Source organism: Equus przewalskii, chromosome 9 (assembly GCF_037783145.1).
Source record: "Equus przewalskii isolate Varuska chromosome 9, EquPr2, whole genome shotgun sequence".
NCBI classification, from domain to species: domain Eukaryota; kingdom Metazoa; phylum Chordata; class Mammalia; order Perissodactyla; family Equidae; genus Equus; species Equus przewalskii.
The window spans coordinates 77,343,686-77,359,484 of NC_091839.1; the positions used below are offsets into that span (position 1 = coordinate 77,343,686).

The 15,799-nt window shown below is 40.8% G+C and overlaps 1 protein-coding gene across 12 annotated transcripts in view; it reads left to right on the plus strand.

The window, feature by feature from the left end:
- The window catches only part of ENPP3 (ectonucleotide pyrophosphatase/phosphodiesterase 3), an 88,042-nt gene that overhangs the window by 11,325 nt on the left and 60,918 nt on the right, over positions 1-15,799 (plus strand). For 4 of the 12 annotated variants that reach the window (XM_070557156.1, XM_070557162.1, XM_070557151.1 and 1 more), the window contains exons 3-4: positions 12,733-12,855; positions 14,559-14,684. Coding sequence is in view for 2 of the 12 variants with exons in the window: in XM_070557149.1 (XP_070413250.1) it covers positions 5,121-5,198; positions 8,025-8,100; positions 12,733-12,855; positions 14,559-14,684 (403 nt within the window). In the remaining 10 variants the exon portion in view is untranslated. Of the gene's footprint in view, positions 1-4,988; positions 5,199-8,024; positions 8,101-12,732; positions 12,856-14,558; positions 14,685-15,799 lie in introns of those variants that run through there. The other 8 variants (XM_070557157.1, XM_070557154.1, XM_070557159.1 and 5 more) reach the window with 6 other exon arrangements.

Genomic DNA, 15,799 nt, shown 5'->3' on the forward strand with positions numbered 1-15,799 from the left:
TTCATGGACCGGCACTTGTGGGGCTGCCTCCCAGCCTTGGAGAGCCCAGGGAGCACGGTGGCCCTCTGCTTAGGACCTCTCTTCTGGTGATGTCTCTAGAATCTGAGTCGTGAGAGAGGCCCTCTTAAGAACACTGAACACAAGAAGAGCCTACTAAAGCTTAGAAAATTACAGGAAATAAAATGGTTTCTGAGTTTTGAAATGAACAAGAGAGGGCTGCTAGAATTCTAACACTAAGAAGTCAGATTTCTGCACTGGAGGCAAGGCTAGAGAAGCAGTCCTCCAGGCCCCAGGGACACCCTGAGAAATGACGGCTGTCCAGTAGAAAACAATTGCGACACCACAGAAGGTGTGAAATCAGGTTTCTGACTTTCTGAATCATCAGTTGTAGTAACCAATGGTTCAAGTGACAAGCTGGCACAGATTTCTCTGGTTCAGTACATTAGTGCCAGGCTTTGAGGCCTGGAAGAATTAGGGGGTAGATCGGGGATCAGCAATACTGCAAAGGGTCAGTTAGTAAATATTTGAGCTTTGTGGGCAGAGGGGCAAAACCAAAGATAATATGTAGGTTTGCATATGAAATCAAAGATGTGTGCACTTACAAGAGAGGAAAGAAATTTTCACACATTTTTAATGATAAAATTCAAAATGATATAGTAATAGAGTACATTTTTTCCTTTTTGGTAATATGGGTCTGCTAATAAGAAGAATGGAACTCTTGTTTTTCCCTCAGCGTTGAGGGAAAACATTTTGTGTAATTGAGGTTCAAAATTACTGTTCCCTATCTCCAGGTTGATTATAAATGTTTATCTGTGCTGACCAGTCATGAGATTGTGTGTGTTTCATTTTGGAAAATGTCTTTTCCCGCCTTAGGTACTGCAAAATACTGATATTAGTTCATGAGCATTGATTCTACTTTATCATAGCCCTTGCGTGGATGTCTGGGAACTCAGCCACTTTACTGATGTTTCAGTTCCAAGGACTTGGGTCCCATAGTCAATGCTGACATTTGCCTTGTCCTCTCTTGTATCCCATTGCCTCTCAGCCTTGCTTTGGCGTTGCTAACACCAGTCCCACCTAGACAGCTGGTTCTAGATTCAGCTCCAGTGTTGGATCTCCCATTGCCAGGGACTAGCGTCTGTCCTTCCTATACCAACGGCCTACGTGGTTAGCTTTCTGCTCACGGCATGCTCACCCTCTCCCTGTGGGTTTTTCTGCCTTTTCCTCCTGGTGGGCCCTCCTTGAAGTTGGCCACCTGCCCACCTATCCCTGCTGTTATGTTATTTGAGGTCTCCCTGCCTTGATAGGCTCCTTCTTGCTGCTGGACCTGAGCCTGGTGTCTGCTTCCTCTCACCACCCCACTCCATGGATCAAGTTTCTGTGGACTTTCCCAGTCTGGCTTGTGCAAAAACCATCCAGGCTCTAGTGCCAGAACCAGAATGAACAGGTTTATGAGACTTAAGGAAGTTGATATCAACAGGCCTCTGGGGCTTTCCCGAGACTACAGCTAGTGGGTTTCCTGTGATTTTAGAAAACTTCTTAGAATGGGCTTAGAATGCTGTGGACACAGGGACTTGTAGAATGTGAAAAATGTTTATGATTGATGAGGGATGTGAGGGCAGCTGCCTTTCAGAGCACATTCTAGGCCATTAAGCATCAGAATATGCAGAGTGAGGCGTTCAGAACCCAGAAGGTGCCGATTGTTCTGAAGCTGAAGGGAAAAGAAGAGAGAGGCTTCTAAGTTAAGCAACTTAGGAAGTGTAGGTTCAGATCTGGATGACTCAGACAGTCTATTCCAAAGTCTAAGTTGCGTGGAAGGTGTGGATTTGGCTGGTGTCCACTGCCCAGGTGAACTGTTAGGAATAAGTTTCTAAGACTTGAGAGATCGAAAGAGGTTGAGGTTTAGGGTTCAGTTAGGGGAGTTGGTATAGCAGAAAATATAACTAGACACTGGTTATGACTAGATGTTGGGCAAGGCCAACCTCTCTGCTCTACCTACCTGTATATGCCCTGGGTAGATTCTCTGAGGTTTACTCACTTCAGGAGCCGAAGGACTAAGATATTTCCCCCTTATAATATTTAAAAGTTAGTAATTTAGAGATAATCTTAGATGACCTTAAAAATAAAAAAAGACTTTGATGTCAAGTCAATTAACTTGTAAGTCACAGAGACAAGACTTTATCAGAGGCCTCTTGACTTCCTTACCTAGTGTTTTATGTGCTCTCAGGGTTGAAAAGGGGTGCGAGATGAGGGTGGAAGAAGAAAGGAGGGAGATTCTGGCCATGTGGGAGATAATGAATCCCAGAGTGAAAATATAAAGCCAGAGTCAGTGGTACCCTAGTAAACAAAGCTGGTATCGGATCAAGTGACATCTTGGAGAGTACCAGGAAGCAGAGTCTGAAAGTGCAGCTAGGGTATCAAGTAAGCATTCTGGAGTCAAGGTGTACAAATTCACACAGGAAGTATCAAGGCAAGAAGTTAAAAATCAACAAGACAGTCAGAAACCTTGAGAACAGATCCTGGAGGTCCAAATACAGGAGAGAGGTCATAAGTGAGGCAAAGCCTTAAAAACAAGGAAAAATGTGAGAAGACGTTCAAAAGGTGTATCAGTCAGGGTTCTCCAGAAAACCTGAACAAGGATAGAGAGAGGGGAAGGGGAGGAGGAGGGGGTGGGAGGGGAATGAATTGGCTCACTTGATTGTGGTGGCTAGCAAGATGGAAATTTATAGGGCAGGGCTGGCTGGCAGGCTGTAAACACAAGTTAATGCCCTGGTCTTGAGGCGGATTTCTTCTTCTCTGGTTAAACTCATTTTGTTCTCAAGGCCTTCAACTGGTTGGATGAGGCCCACTCACATTAGTGAGGGTAATGTCTTTTACTTAATGTCAACTGATTGTGGATGTTACCCATCTACAAAATACCATCACAACACCACCCTAGATTAGTGTTTGATTAAATAACTGGTTGCTATGGCCTAGCCAAGTCAACACGCAAAGCTAACCACCACAGAGGGGAAGATAACAGCAGGAGTGCTGTGAACCAGTGTCCAGCAGATGAGATAGATTGTCCTAATGGCAGAGAGGCAATTAGAACCCTGAAGCCCAGAAAAATAGAAAGCAAATGTCAGATGTTGAGATAAAAGTCATAGATCCTAGGAATCTCCTAATTTTGAGGCAAATTGTGATGTAGGCTTGATCTTCCTTTACACATTCAGTATGAGTCAACAACGACAATAACAACAAAACACCCTGAAGAGGGAGTCTGAGGACCTGGTGGAATCTGACTTCTGCGCTGTCACTAACCAAGGTGATCTTGGGCAAGTGATCCGGCCCCTTGGGTCCTCTGGCCTTATCTGCAAAATGACCAAGTTTGATTAGAATCTGGAGTGAATGTTTGCAGAAGAGAATTCAAAAGTGTATTCACCGCTCAAAGCAAAGTGTTTACACTGACCTTGGATATGTATAAAACCCCTTGGCTGCATATAAAATCCCATATCAAAAGCACTGCTGTCTTAGCCCAAACTCCAGAAAATTCTAATTCAATTGAAGTGGAGCCCGGGCTTTAGAATTTAAAAAGTTAAAATTAAAAAAACTACTTTGGCTGCTTCTAAGTTTATCTTGTGCTGAGAACCACTTGCCAAATGTATTCAAATATGTTTTTGTTCATTTCTGAATTTTAAAGTCCTGGTAATCCATTGTGGTCCATGGAAAGAAGTCTGCAAGACCCTGGATTAGATGATCTTGGTGGCATTTTCTAGTTTGAAAACTAATTCCTTCTGTTATAGCAACAAATGCAGATGCTTCCACTAGTGAGGCCTATGGGTGGAAGTGGTGAAGTGGGGATGTCCTGGACCGAGGGAGTGATGGGGAAAGAGGGCTCAAACCCTCACAGCCATGAGAGGAAACGTGGCTCTTATGCTGAAGATGTTTCCTTACAGGAGTGGACTTCACAGAAAAAGGGGTTTGATGCGATTTTCAGAAATATCCTTAACACTTAGGAGTCATTGTATATTAGGATGGATTCTTATCCTCTTTCTTTCCTCTGCTTTTAGGGTTGGAATAGTTTACAAAAGTATTTTCCGAAGAGTGGACTGCAGCCTAGAGGGTTTTTACAATCTTTACGTTAGAAAAGAGTTCTTGAGCTTCATTTGACCAAAGAGGTTATCAAAGGACTGATGTTCCCTGGGATCACGCTTTGAGAATTTCTGCCTCAGGGTCATTTAAACTGGAAGAGCTTAATGCCCACGATTTACTGTAGCACTCTTTGACCACAGTGCTATTTATTTAGCTTCTTTCATCATAAAGCTGTAACCCCTTGGCTGCATGAAGGACATGCATCAGGATGCTGTGGTCAATATATATATATATAAAAGAGAGAGTTTAATTGGTTAGTGAAAGTTTCCTTGGGTTTGGGGAGTTAGAAGACTTGGGTTCTAGTTCCACCTCTGGCGTCTGGTAACTATGTGACTTGGGACAGGTGAATCCCATCACTTAATGTCAAATAATCAGAGCGTTACTTTACTCATTTACAAAATAGGGCTGAAATGTTTATAACGGATATTGTTAAGTTTGACATGACATAATGCATATAAAAACATATCAAATTATGAACAATGTAAAAAACAAGACATAATTATCACATAATTAAATACTTTATATAGGTTCAACAGAGTTGGAATTCCTGCTATGGTTAAAGCACATTTTTAATATGTTGGTTTTCAACTGTGACATGAAGTTTATATAAATGTAGAAACTCCCTGGAATTTCTGTAACAAGGCCTTTTGTTTTGGGTTATTTTTAAAGAAAATAAATGGTCAGATTGTATTAAAATTTGATTATTGTAGCATTCTTTTTACATACATTTTGCTTAACATTTAGTATAAACTGTGAAGAGGACAAGATTGTCTACAGTGTACTGGAAATGAACTTTCATCTCTCAACACTATTGTCACTACAGTTTTTTTCCTCTCTCTCGATTGCCCAATCACTAAAGAGCTGTGACCTTCCTAAACATTTAAAAGTCAGCCCCAGCCATGTAACTCGTACAGTTTCTCTGCCAGAGTAGCAAAAGGAAGGAATACTGTAGTCTGCTAGTAAAACAGGTTTATGTAGTTAACAGAACAATGGATTCTATGCTGTCTTTATCAATGGAAGAACCTGTTAAGAAGAACTCTATTAAGAAACTTAAAATAATTTGTTTTGTAAGTATAGTTTTTAATTCTAGTCTTTCTAGCATTGTGAGAAATGTTAAGTGTATGACTCTCTATTTATAGTTGTGTTGCTATATTTAAATGTAATGTTTTAAGTGATTGTGTTCAGTTTTATCCCTTATGACAAGTTAATCATATTTTACAAATTTGAGTAACATCAAATTCATATTTGATCAAGCTAAAAAGTTGGGATCAGTGGCAGGACACTTTGCGGCATTGATTTTACTCTGATTATAATTGGTAACCTCCAAAGTTACCTTTTTATTGCATGAATATTTTAAGACCAGAGCGTGAGAAATTAAAACCCCAATCTTATATTCTTTATTGGACTGCTGATTTTATCCCATTTTACTTAACTCCTAGAGATCGTCTCTTTTTCCTGTTTTCACTTTGTTATTCATTTGTATGGTAAGATCTTCCCTGTCATGAAAAGAAATCTTTCTTTGATTGTATTACTCTTTCTTTTTCCTTTACCATCAAACTTTTGGGAAAGAGGGAGTTGTATCCACTGCCTGGGTTTTCTCACTACCCAACTTCTGTTCTCTGGCTTTGTGTTTACTGTCATCCCCTCGAAAGTTGGTCCTTCTCCCCTGTCCTTGTCCTGCTGAGTATCCATAACAACAATATATGGATGTTGTTGAGTATTTTCTCATTTTGAATTGTTCTTTCCCTTTGCTTGAATGATGGCTTTGAAATTTCCATTTTTATGATGTTTCTCCTTACCTGCATTCTTGGCTGATTTATCTTTCTTTTCATTGCATGTTGCACTTAAGTGTTCCACCAAATCCTATCTAAGGATCTTTGCTTCAGGCAATCTCATCTTCTTTCATGGTGCAGTTTTCTCCTGACTTCCCTACTCTAGTTAGTGTCACCACCGTTCCGTGACTCAAGCACAGTTTCGAGGAGTAAATGACACATGTGGAAGCATTGGGCCCAGTGACTATAACAAAGGAGACCGTGAAGACATTCTATTTATTCAGTATTCTTCTGGGAACTTTGAGTGGTCTTCTAGTTCTTAGGCCGTTTATTATATTTATCCTATCTCACAAAGTCAGGAAATTATAAGCTCCTTGGGAACAAAATTTGGACATCATTTATTTCCCTTCTTTGTATCTTTCTAGGGTTTATTAGTACATATAATATTTTAAAATCGTAGTTTGAAAGGTACCCTAATGTTCCCAAATTTTAACGAAAGTTTCAATTAACAAATTTAAAAGTATGTACTGTGTTTCTAGGATGTTAAATTCAGCTGAGCCAAAGCCAAATGCTGCGTTCTCAGTGACTGCTGGAGCCTAGAGTGCTCCTCTCTGCACTTTGTAGAGAGCTTGAGCTAGGTTAAGATACAGATGCACCTCGATATCAAGAAACTTATTCAGAAGTACCTATTTAGAGCAAATGAATATATGGGAGATTGAAAATGAAACTTCTTACTCTCAAGGAGCTTACAGAATAATGCAGCGAGACGCTAAGATTTAACACTACACAGTTTTAAAGCCTCCCAAGGACAGCAAGATGTTTATTTTTCCAGCAAGTTTGAATGGTGAATGGACCAGCCCTAAGATGTCAACCAAACTATGCCAATTTGTAAATCTATGATGCATGAAATTTACCATGGGAAAGTTTCCCAGTGTTTTGTTGCCTGGTAGTATTCCTAGCCACACTCCCCTGTGGCTTTCGAGCGTCATAATAAGGAACTAAGTGCAAATGCTGTTATTTAATAACTGTTTGTGATCCCCTTTTCCTCTCCATCCTCTCCACTGAATGCACACCTGCTGGAGGGTCATTGACCCTTGGGATAGCTTTGAAACTTCATATGATCATTGTTTTCATAGTTTTAACATATTTCCCCAATTGTTGAATTCTCCTGTATTGTAAGAGTTAGATATGTTAATTTTTCAGCTGATTTTCAGAATAAATGTAAACAAAAAATCTGTAGTTTATGTAGGTCTATATTATCTAAGCAAATTTTGATTTTGTGTTTTTTTCTTTCATAAAAGTGATACTTTTTAAAGCCACAACAAAGGTTACTGGTAGTGTAAAACGGTTTCCTAAGGAATCTGTGTGTTTGTTGCATTTATATTCTTTATGTCAATACACATTATTCAAGCTCTATCATCCAGCATGCTTATCATTGGACTTAATGGATGGAGAAAGAGGTCAGTGGGAAGAATTCTCCTGAATTATATCACAGTTTAATTCTAGTCAGAGCATAAAGTCCACTACACTGAAGAGCTTTGTCAGCAGTCGTGGTAATGAATGACACACACGATTTTTGGTCACACAGCTTCCAAGTTACCCTACATTATTGGTTTGAGCTGTAGAGTAGAGCAGGTTGTTTGCCAGTTAATTAATTGGACACTGTATTTTTACGTATGTTAAATATTCGCATTATCCTCTGATGGACCGGATGAGGAAGAAGAACCCTGCTCCCTAGGAATGAAGTAGTGAACATTTCACAGTTTTGGAGTGCTTTTAGAGAAATGATTTCCAAGCATCTGTCTAGTTAAGAAAGAAAACTGGGCAAAAAGTAAATGGCTCCATTGGTTTCGTTCACGCTTTAACTTAATCTGGGATTAAGCTCACTGGGAGTTATGTATTTGAATTTGAAGATCTGTAATAAATGGTATTTAAAAATTCTTCCCAAACCTTTCTTACTTCCAGGCATTAAATGAAATTATGTACCTCTATCATTGTTGGATCTGGTATCAGGCATAACTAGCACACTGTGTGCCCTTAATATTCACTGAGGGAGCCTGGTTGTCTGGATCTTTGTACATTTTAAAAATATTGTAAGGTCACTTTCCTTTTTTGTAATAGGTTCTTCTCGCTTTGTTGGTGATTGTGTCACTTGGATTAGGGCTGGGCCTTGGACTCAGGCAACCGGAAAAGCAAGGTATACCCCTCAGCAATGCCTCGGAACACGCTATGGTGCCGCTTGCCCCTCACCTTCACCTGTGAACACGTGTGCACTCCTCTCCCAAGCTCTTTCTCTCCTCCATGCGGCGCTCTCTTACGAGGCTTCTCCTTCTGCCAACCCCACTTACTGGGAGCCCGCATCCCTGGTTGGCACTGTCCACTGTCTTTTCTGGATTTTGCTTTTGCCCTCCTCCCCCTGCTCCTTTGCGATTCATATCACTCCAGAGTTTTCTCTGACTTTTCCTCACCTTCATCGAGGACTTTGATCCCTGATCAGAGCTTCCTTCTATCCCCGCTCCTCCTCTAATCTTTACTGTCTGGTGATAAACTTGGCCTCGAAAGTCTTTGTTGCTCCATTCCCAGGACCTCCTGCCCCACTCCTGCCCCTTGATATCACGTTAGTGTTGCTCCATCCCTGAAATCTCCCTGTGTCTTGGTTGGGCAGTGTCACATTCCTGCAACATAGTGCAGAATAAAAGCTTCACATTTTTTCTCTCGTAAGAAGGAAAAAAAACAAAAAGGAGATGCATGCCCCAAAATATCAATAGACCTCATGTTTCTTTTGTCATATCCCATTAGTGTGCATAGTAAATAAACCACTTACAAGTGGCTCTATAAAAAGCACTTTCTATAGTCTTATCATGTGTTGTTTTCACACTTTTACTAAGGGGAAGTATGAGGTCAAACGTTAGATCATTTATTCCCCTTTTTAATTTGACTCCACTGGGGAAAGTCTTCTCAGTCCTTCATTAGGGAAGATGACTGATAATTTTCCAGTTATGTTTCCATTTAAGAATTAACCAACACTCAGTACCCCTAGTGTAACAGGGGAGCACAGTGGAACAGAAAATGTGGGCATTAGCTGGAAAATTACTGTCTTTTCTTGCTCCCTTGGCTCTTGTGTTTCTGAACTACAGTACCAGTCCTAGATCTAAGAGATGTCAGCAGGGCATTTTGGTAGTAGTATTCTGATGTTACTGTATATAGGTGAATGTCATTTCTTGCTTATTTTATCCCACAGATCACAAATTAATTGCAAGAGGCATATACTAATCTCCAAAAAAATCTCCTATTAGTCCAGCTCTTTCACTTCCGTCCTTCCTTTAGTACAACTGCTGGTTGGCTTCCCCGAGCCAGAGTCATTGTTCCTTATTCTCTCCCTTCGTCTCAGTCCATCAGCCCTCATGTGGCATCATGCCCTTCCCCCTCCCTCTCCGCCCTCCCAGAGCCTTGATATTTAACTCCAGTCCCTCTTTGCCAGCCTCCTTAACATATGCAGTCCCTCATTCTTCCATCACAACTGTTTCCTAATACCCCACCCTGGACTGTTTTCACCATTCTCCACTCCAATTAAACCACTTTTCATAGGCGATCTATTTTTTTTTTAGTTTGAATTTTTAAACTAGTTTTTCTAGTTTGAGTTTTTATGCATTCTTACAAATTTATTGTTATGTGTGCACGTACTTTTTACTTATTCTTTTACAGTTGAGAGCTGACTAGGTGCTAAGTACTATTCTAATTACTGAGGATACAGTGGTGAAGAAAACAGCCAAAAATCCTTCAAAGAGTTTACATTTTAGCAGGGAATATAGAGAATAAAAATGTAAATAAGCAAAATATATATTGTATGATAGGGAAAATGCTAAGGAATAAGTAAACCTAAAAAAGGGAAATATGAAATATTGAGTGAGGGTGGGGTGGGGTGTGTGTATGAAGTGACTTTTGTAAAGAGCTGAAGGAAGTGAGGGGGAAACAGGGATATTTTGGGGATGAACAGTCCAGGCGAGAGGAAACAGCAGGAGGGAAGGGCCGGGCAGGAGCTTGCCTGGGCTGTGAAGAATGCCATTTAGAGAATAACAGGAAGATCAGTGAGCTAGAGCTAAGAGGACCAGAGGGAGGGAGTCATCAAACAAGATCAACCAAGAGGAGCCAGATCAGAGAGGGGTTGGTGGGCCACAGTATGGCCTTTGGCTTCCCTTCTGAGTGTGATGGGAAGTGATTGGAGGTTTTGAGCAGAGGAAAGACATGCTGTGCTTTGCTTTTCAACACAATCACTCAGGCTGCTGTGTTATGAATAAATCGCAGAGTGAAACTAGGTTGAGAGAGACCAGTTAGGAAATTATTGCAATGACACAGACAAGCCTTATATCTTGGACCAGGGTGGGAGCATTGTAAGTGGTGAGAAGTATTTGGATTCTGGATATCTTTTGATGTGGTGGATAGATTTTATTGACAGATTGGCTGTGGAGTGTGAAAGAGAGGAGTCAAGATGACCTCAAGATTTTTGGTATGAACATCGGAAAATATGACATTTCCATAATTGAGATGGGGAAGACTGTAGAAGGAGCTGATTTCAGGAGAATAATCAGGAGTTTCTTTGGGATGTGTTAAATTTGAAATATCTACTAGACGTCCAAGTAGAAAAGACAAGATGATTGTCTTGTTAGATGGTAGTTGAGGCTGACTTTAGAGGGCAAGTCTTGGCTGGACATACAATGTAGTGGCTATCAGCATCCTAATTGGGGTTTAAAGCAATGTGACCAGGGTGTGCCAACCTTAAAGGAATGAGAAAATGAGAGGGGAAAAAAACAGAGAAGGAGACTAAGAAGGAGTGGCCAAGACCGTGGGAGGAAAGCCAGGTGATTGTTGTGTCCTGGAAGCCAAGTGTGGAAAATGTTTCAAAGGAGGAGAGTGAATGTAAAAATGTGAGTGTTTTATGTAAATGGAATATAAATATTTTTATCTTTCTTTTTCACTGAGTGATTTTTAAGATCCCTCTAAATTGCTATGCTTGCATCACTTCTTATGCATCTATCTACTTACTACATAGCACTCTTTGGCATGTATCCAACACACCCTTTGACTTATGCCCTCTCCCAGTGCTGGATACCCAGGTGACTTTAGTTCCCCAACACCACATAAATCCTGCAGGTTCTCTTATGGATCTGTGTTGGATTTGCTTTGTCACATACCCAGCAATGGCAGTCCTGGATCTTAGGGTTTACATTTTAACTTGGGTAAGTAGTCCCCGGTTGCTTTCTAGAATGGCTGCCACAGCCTACCCTGCCTTTACCATGCATCCCCACCAAACCTAGCATTATCTGGCTCCCTCATTTTTGACAGTGTAAACTTGGGTATAGAGTGAGATGTTTGATTTTAATATTTGTTTCTCTGTTCTGCTGCTCCAATCTGTGTTGCTTGCTCTCTCGGTTTGTTTGTTGTATGATTGGTGTTTCCTTAGCCTCTCCATTGTCCTGGATCTCATATTTTTTGGATCTCTTTTTTGGTTTTACTTCCTCATTTTGCTGAAGGACATTCTTCAGTAGCTTTCTAAAATAGGATGCATGAAAGATATAACTTGAGTTCTTACCTATCTAAACACATCTTCATCATTCTAACCTAACACTTGAGAGTTTGAATTCTAAGATGAAAATAATTTTCCTCTAGCAATTTCAGACATTGTTTTCCTGGCTTCTAGCTTCCAATGTCACTTTTAAGAAATTTTATACCATTCTGACTTGAGACCCTTTATAGGTTGCTCATGATCTTTCTCTGGGAGCTTTCAATATCTCTTTATCCCTGTTGATCCCTTGGTGTGAGTTTTGCCCTGGGAAAATGGGTGAGCAATTTTGTTGTAATAATTTACACTCTTCGGTTCTGGGAAATTTTCTGAATACGATTTCTTTGATAATATCATCTCCATTTTCTTGTTTTCACTTTTAGGTACTACCTCTCTGTTTTAAGGTCAACTAAATAGTAGCCTTAATTACATCTGTAAAGTCCCTTTGCCATGTAAGGCAACATATTCACAGTCTCAGAGATTAGGGCATGGAATCTTCTTGGGAACAATAATTCCCACTACCAAACCCCTCTATTGAATTTTTTATTACTGCTCTCATGTTTTTATTTCCAAGAGCTCTCTGAATGTTATTTCTCTCTCTTTTAATTATGGCTTTCTTTCTTATTTCGTGGAAGCAATATCTTCTCTTTTCAGAGGACCTCAATATTAGTTGTGCACGTGTGTGTGTTTGTGTGCCTGTGTAACTCTTCTGCTCCCTGCGTTGTTTCCTTTTCCACCAAGTTTTTCTTTTTTCCTGTTTGTTTTGGTCTTTGTCTTTCATGCTGGATGCTCCCTGCCATGCTCAGATGTCTGGTAGCCATCTGTTCACATTTAAGAGTAAGGCTGATTCATCTTTTCTCATCATTGCTAATCCTCTATGTCTGCTGTCCCTGTGATGAGAGCCACTCCTCCTAATTTCCTCCAGATTATGAGCCTTCTATTCTCTAGTAGGAGGTGTGGTGGGTAGTCATTGCATATCCAAACTTTCAACCAATTCCACTATTTTTAGCCTCTGCCTGTCCCACCCACCCTCATCTAATGGTACTCGGTATCTCTGAGTCTGGGACGTCTTTGGGGTCCTGGGGGAAAATCACTCATTATTTGTCACTCTTTATTTATTACTTTGCACTGATGGATCATACAGCACCATAACAATTGCCTAGTTGTCTGTCATAGTCTGTGCTAGTACTTCTGTGTGCTTCTACCATCTAGCTATGAGATATTGGATACTCTCTAAGCATTGATTTCCTTATTTCCTTCACTCTACAGGCAGCTGCAGGAAAAGATGCTTTGATTCTTCATATAGAGGATTGGAGGGCTGCCGTTGTGATGTGGGATGTAAAGACCGAGGCGACTGCTGCTGGGATTTTGAAGACTCCTGTGTGGAATCAAGTATGAATTCCAAGCATAAGTTGTTTAGCACGTTGATTGTGCCATCATTGCTGCACGCGCAAATGCTCACCACACACCTTGTGATCAGTTTGCTAGGGCTGCTGTAACAAAGTGCCAAAGACTGGGTGGCTTACACCACAGAAATTCATTTTCTCACAGTTCTAGAAGCCAGAAGTCCAAGATCTTTGTTTCTTCTGAAGACTGAGAGACACTCTGTTCCGTGCCTCTCTCCTAGCCTCTGTTGGCGGGCTGGCGATCTTGGCGTTCTCTGCCTTGTGGCAGCCTAACTGCAAACTCTGCCTTCATCTTCATGCAGGTTCTCCCTGAGTCTTCACAGTCCTCCCTGTGTGTGTCCGTGTCCAAACTTCCCCTTTTTGTAAGAACCCCCACCACACTGGATTAGGGCCCGTCCTAATGTTCTCACTTTAACGTGATTATCTGCAAAGATCCTTTTCTAAAGTCAAGTCACATTCATGGCAGCGAGGGTTAGGACTTCCACATTTCTGAGGGGGTACAATTAAACCCATAACGTCTTGTATGCAGGAGCTAGGATTATGCTGTCTTCCTTTGCAGTGCTAAATGCAGAATGTACACTTCAGTTAGCTGAGGTTGAGGAATAACCTACAGCAGATGAAATGCCGCATAATTGCTTATGTTCAATGGAGTTTCACTATGGTGTACGTTAATGCTCTTATTTAGTTTCATTTTCAGTAGTTCTCAGATTTCAGGTGCATAAGGCTCACTAGGAAGGCTGGTGATTCTTGGTGATTCTGATGCCAGCGTCCTCAGAACACAACTTAAGAAACTTTGTTCTCTAAGTGGAAGACACAGTTTGCAATGTTTGATTTCTAAGAAATCAGGGAAGGTGGGGAGTCTAGAGGGTCAGGAGAGTGAACGTTAGAACAGTAGAGCTCCTTACGTTATGCTCTCTGCGAAGGGCAGGAGGGAGGGGATGACCTAGTCTAGATAAAGTCTGTATTCCCTTTCCTTAATCTCCTGAAATCTTTTCTTTCTTAGTAAATACTAAACAGTGAGGAATGAAGAATGCTGTGCACAACTGAAGCACGCAGCAGCCGCCTCTCCCGTGGGTTTGTCTAAGCGCAGGACTGATAGTGATTGTAGTCACTGCTCATGAGCAGGTGCGCTGGGAAGCAGCCTCACTGCAGCCCCTGGTTGTTCTTAGCGTCGGGACTTGTTTAAACTGACCTCGTCCTAAGTCTATAGCCAGGGAGACACCAGAAACTTGGTGGGGAGCTGCTGTACCACTGCTGTCACTCTCAGCTGGGAGGCCCCTGACCTGCCTACACTCTTACGGGCCTGACCATGTTCCTGTTCCTTCCTTGCTGCCTGTCTGTAGACAAGGCTGGGAAAAGCTGCTCTTGAGTGGGAACAATCGCTGAGGGTTAGTGGTTCTTCACCATCGGGAGCTCCTACCCTTGGGTGAGAATAGGATTGATGTTTAGAGTTTCTCCAAACTCAGAGGTGAACCTCTCTAGGTAGCCCAGCATCTCTCTCTGCGACTCGTGCCAAATGAAGAAAAGCAGTGGACTGTCCCTTATTTGTGTTATGTAATTTCATTTACTAATGCAGGTAAATCAAGAATTTGTACAATAAGACAGGGAGAAATGCATTAAATTTATATTTTTAGTATTGGATACTTAAAACAAGTTAAGTGCTCAGAACTGAATTTTGTAATTTTACAGCTCAAATATGGACCTGCAATGTGTTTCGTTGTGGGGAGACCAGACTAGAATCCAGCCTTTGCTCTTGTTCAGATGACTGTTTGCAGAGGAAAGACTGCTGTACTAACTATAAGAGTGTTTGCCAAGGTAAGCAGAGGATGTTGACCCATTTGCCTCTGAGAGTGCAGTGACCTGAAGCTGGCTTAGGCTGCAAAAATTTAAACAAGTCAGAGAATCTTTAGCTAGCCCATATAGAAGAAAAGACAAAAGTTCACTGCGGGAAGAAACGTGGTTTGTGCACCATAGAGGAAGGGAGGTCATAGCGTAGATACAGGAAAGAAGAGAAACCTTAAAGTCCTGTATTTCTCTGTAAGGCACGGTCTTTTTCAGTCCAATGACTCTTCTAGACCTGTGGTTTGGGACACCAGATGGCAGATCCTAAAGTTAGAACATCATAAAAGAAGTTATCTGGCTTAAACATCAGTCTGTTAAACCAAGGTTGTTGTTGAAACAACTGTGTACTGAGTTGTTAAATTACTGATTTAGGACCCCCAGGAAGTTAAGGCAAAGCCATAATTATCATCCAGGTTGTTCAACTGCTGCTTCCATCCACCTGCCACTTTACAGATGATGCAGATTTTTTTCTTAAATCACCACTCCCTCAGAACATCTGATGAGATTTATGAAAAATGCACATATGCAGCTAGCAACAAAATTCCTTCAAGCTATCAACTCCTTTTTCATAACACCATATCCAATAGAGCTAACTAACTTACAGGTTTAATATTTTTAGACAAAAAAAGGGATTAGGTTGAATTCTGACTTTTTAAATAGGAGGAAAATGTTATAATAGAAATATTATTAGCTATAATCTCATAGTAGAAAATAGATTTTGCACTAATAGAGGAATCCGTTCTTACACAAAATATAATTGAAAATCAGCTAAAAAAGGCAATCAGAAAGGAAAATAAAAGTCTGAAATGGTAACTCTGCTTTTAAATAATAACTGCTTGATATTTAATAGTGAATTGTGTATCATTAAGAATCCCTCTAAATTCACAAAGGCAAGTATTGTCTCTGGTTTGCTTATTTCTCTAATGAGTTCACTGATCATACTGCCTCTGACCTCTATATTCTCCTGCCTTCTATCCCATTGTTATAACTCTTGACTTTTATCTCAAGACTGATCCTCAGGTCATGTGGTAAATTTTTCCCACTGAATTCATCACACAATATTGTTTGAGTTTAACAGAAACAAAACT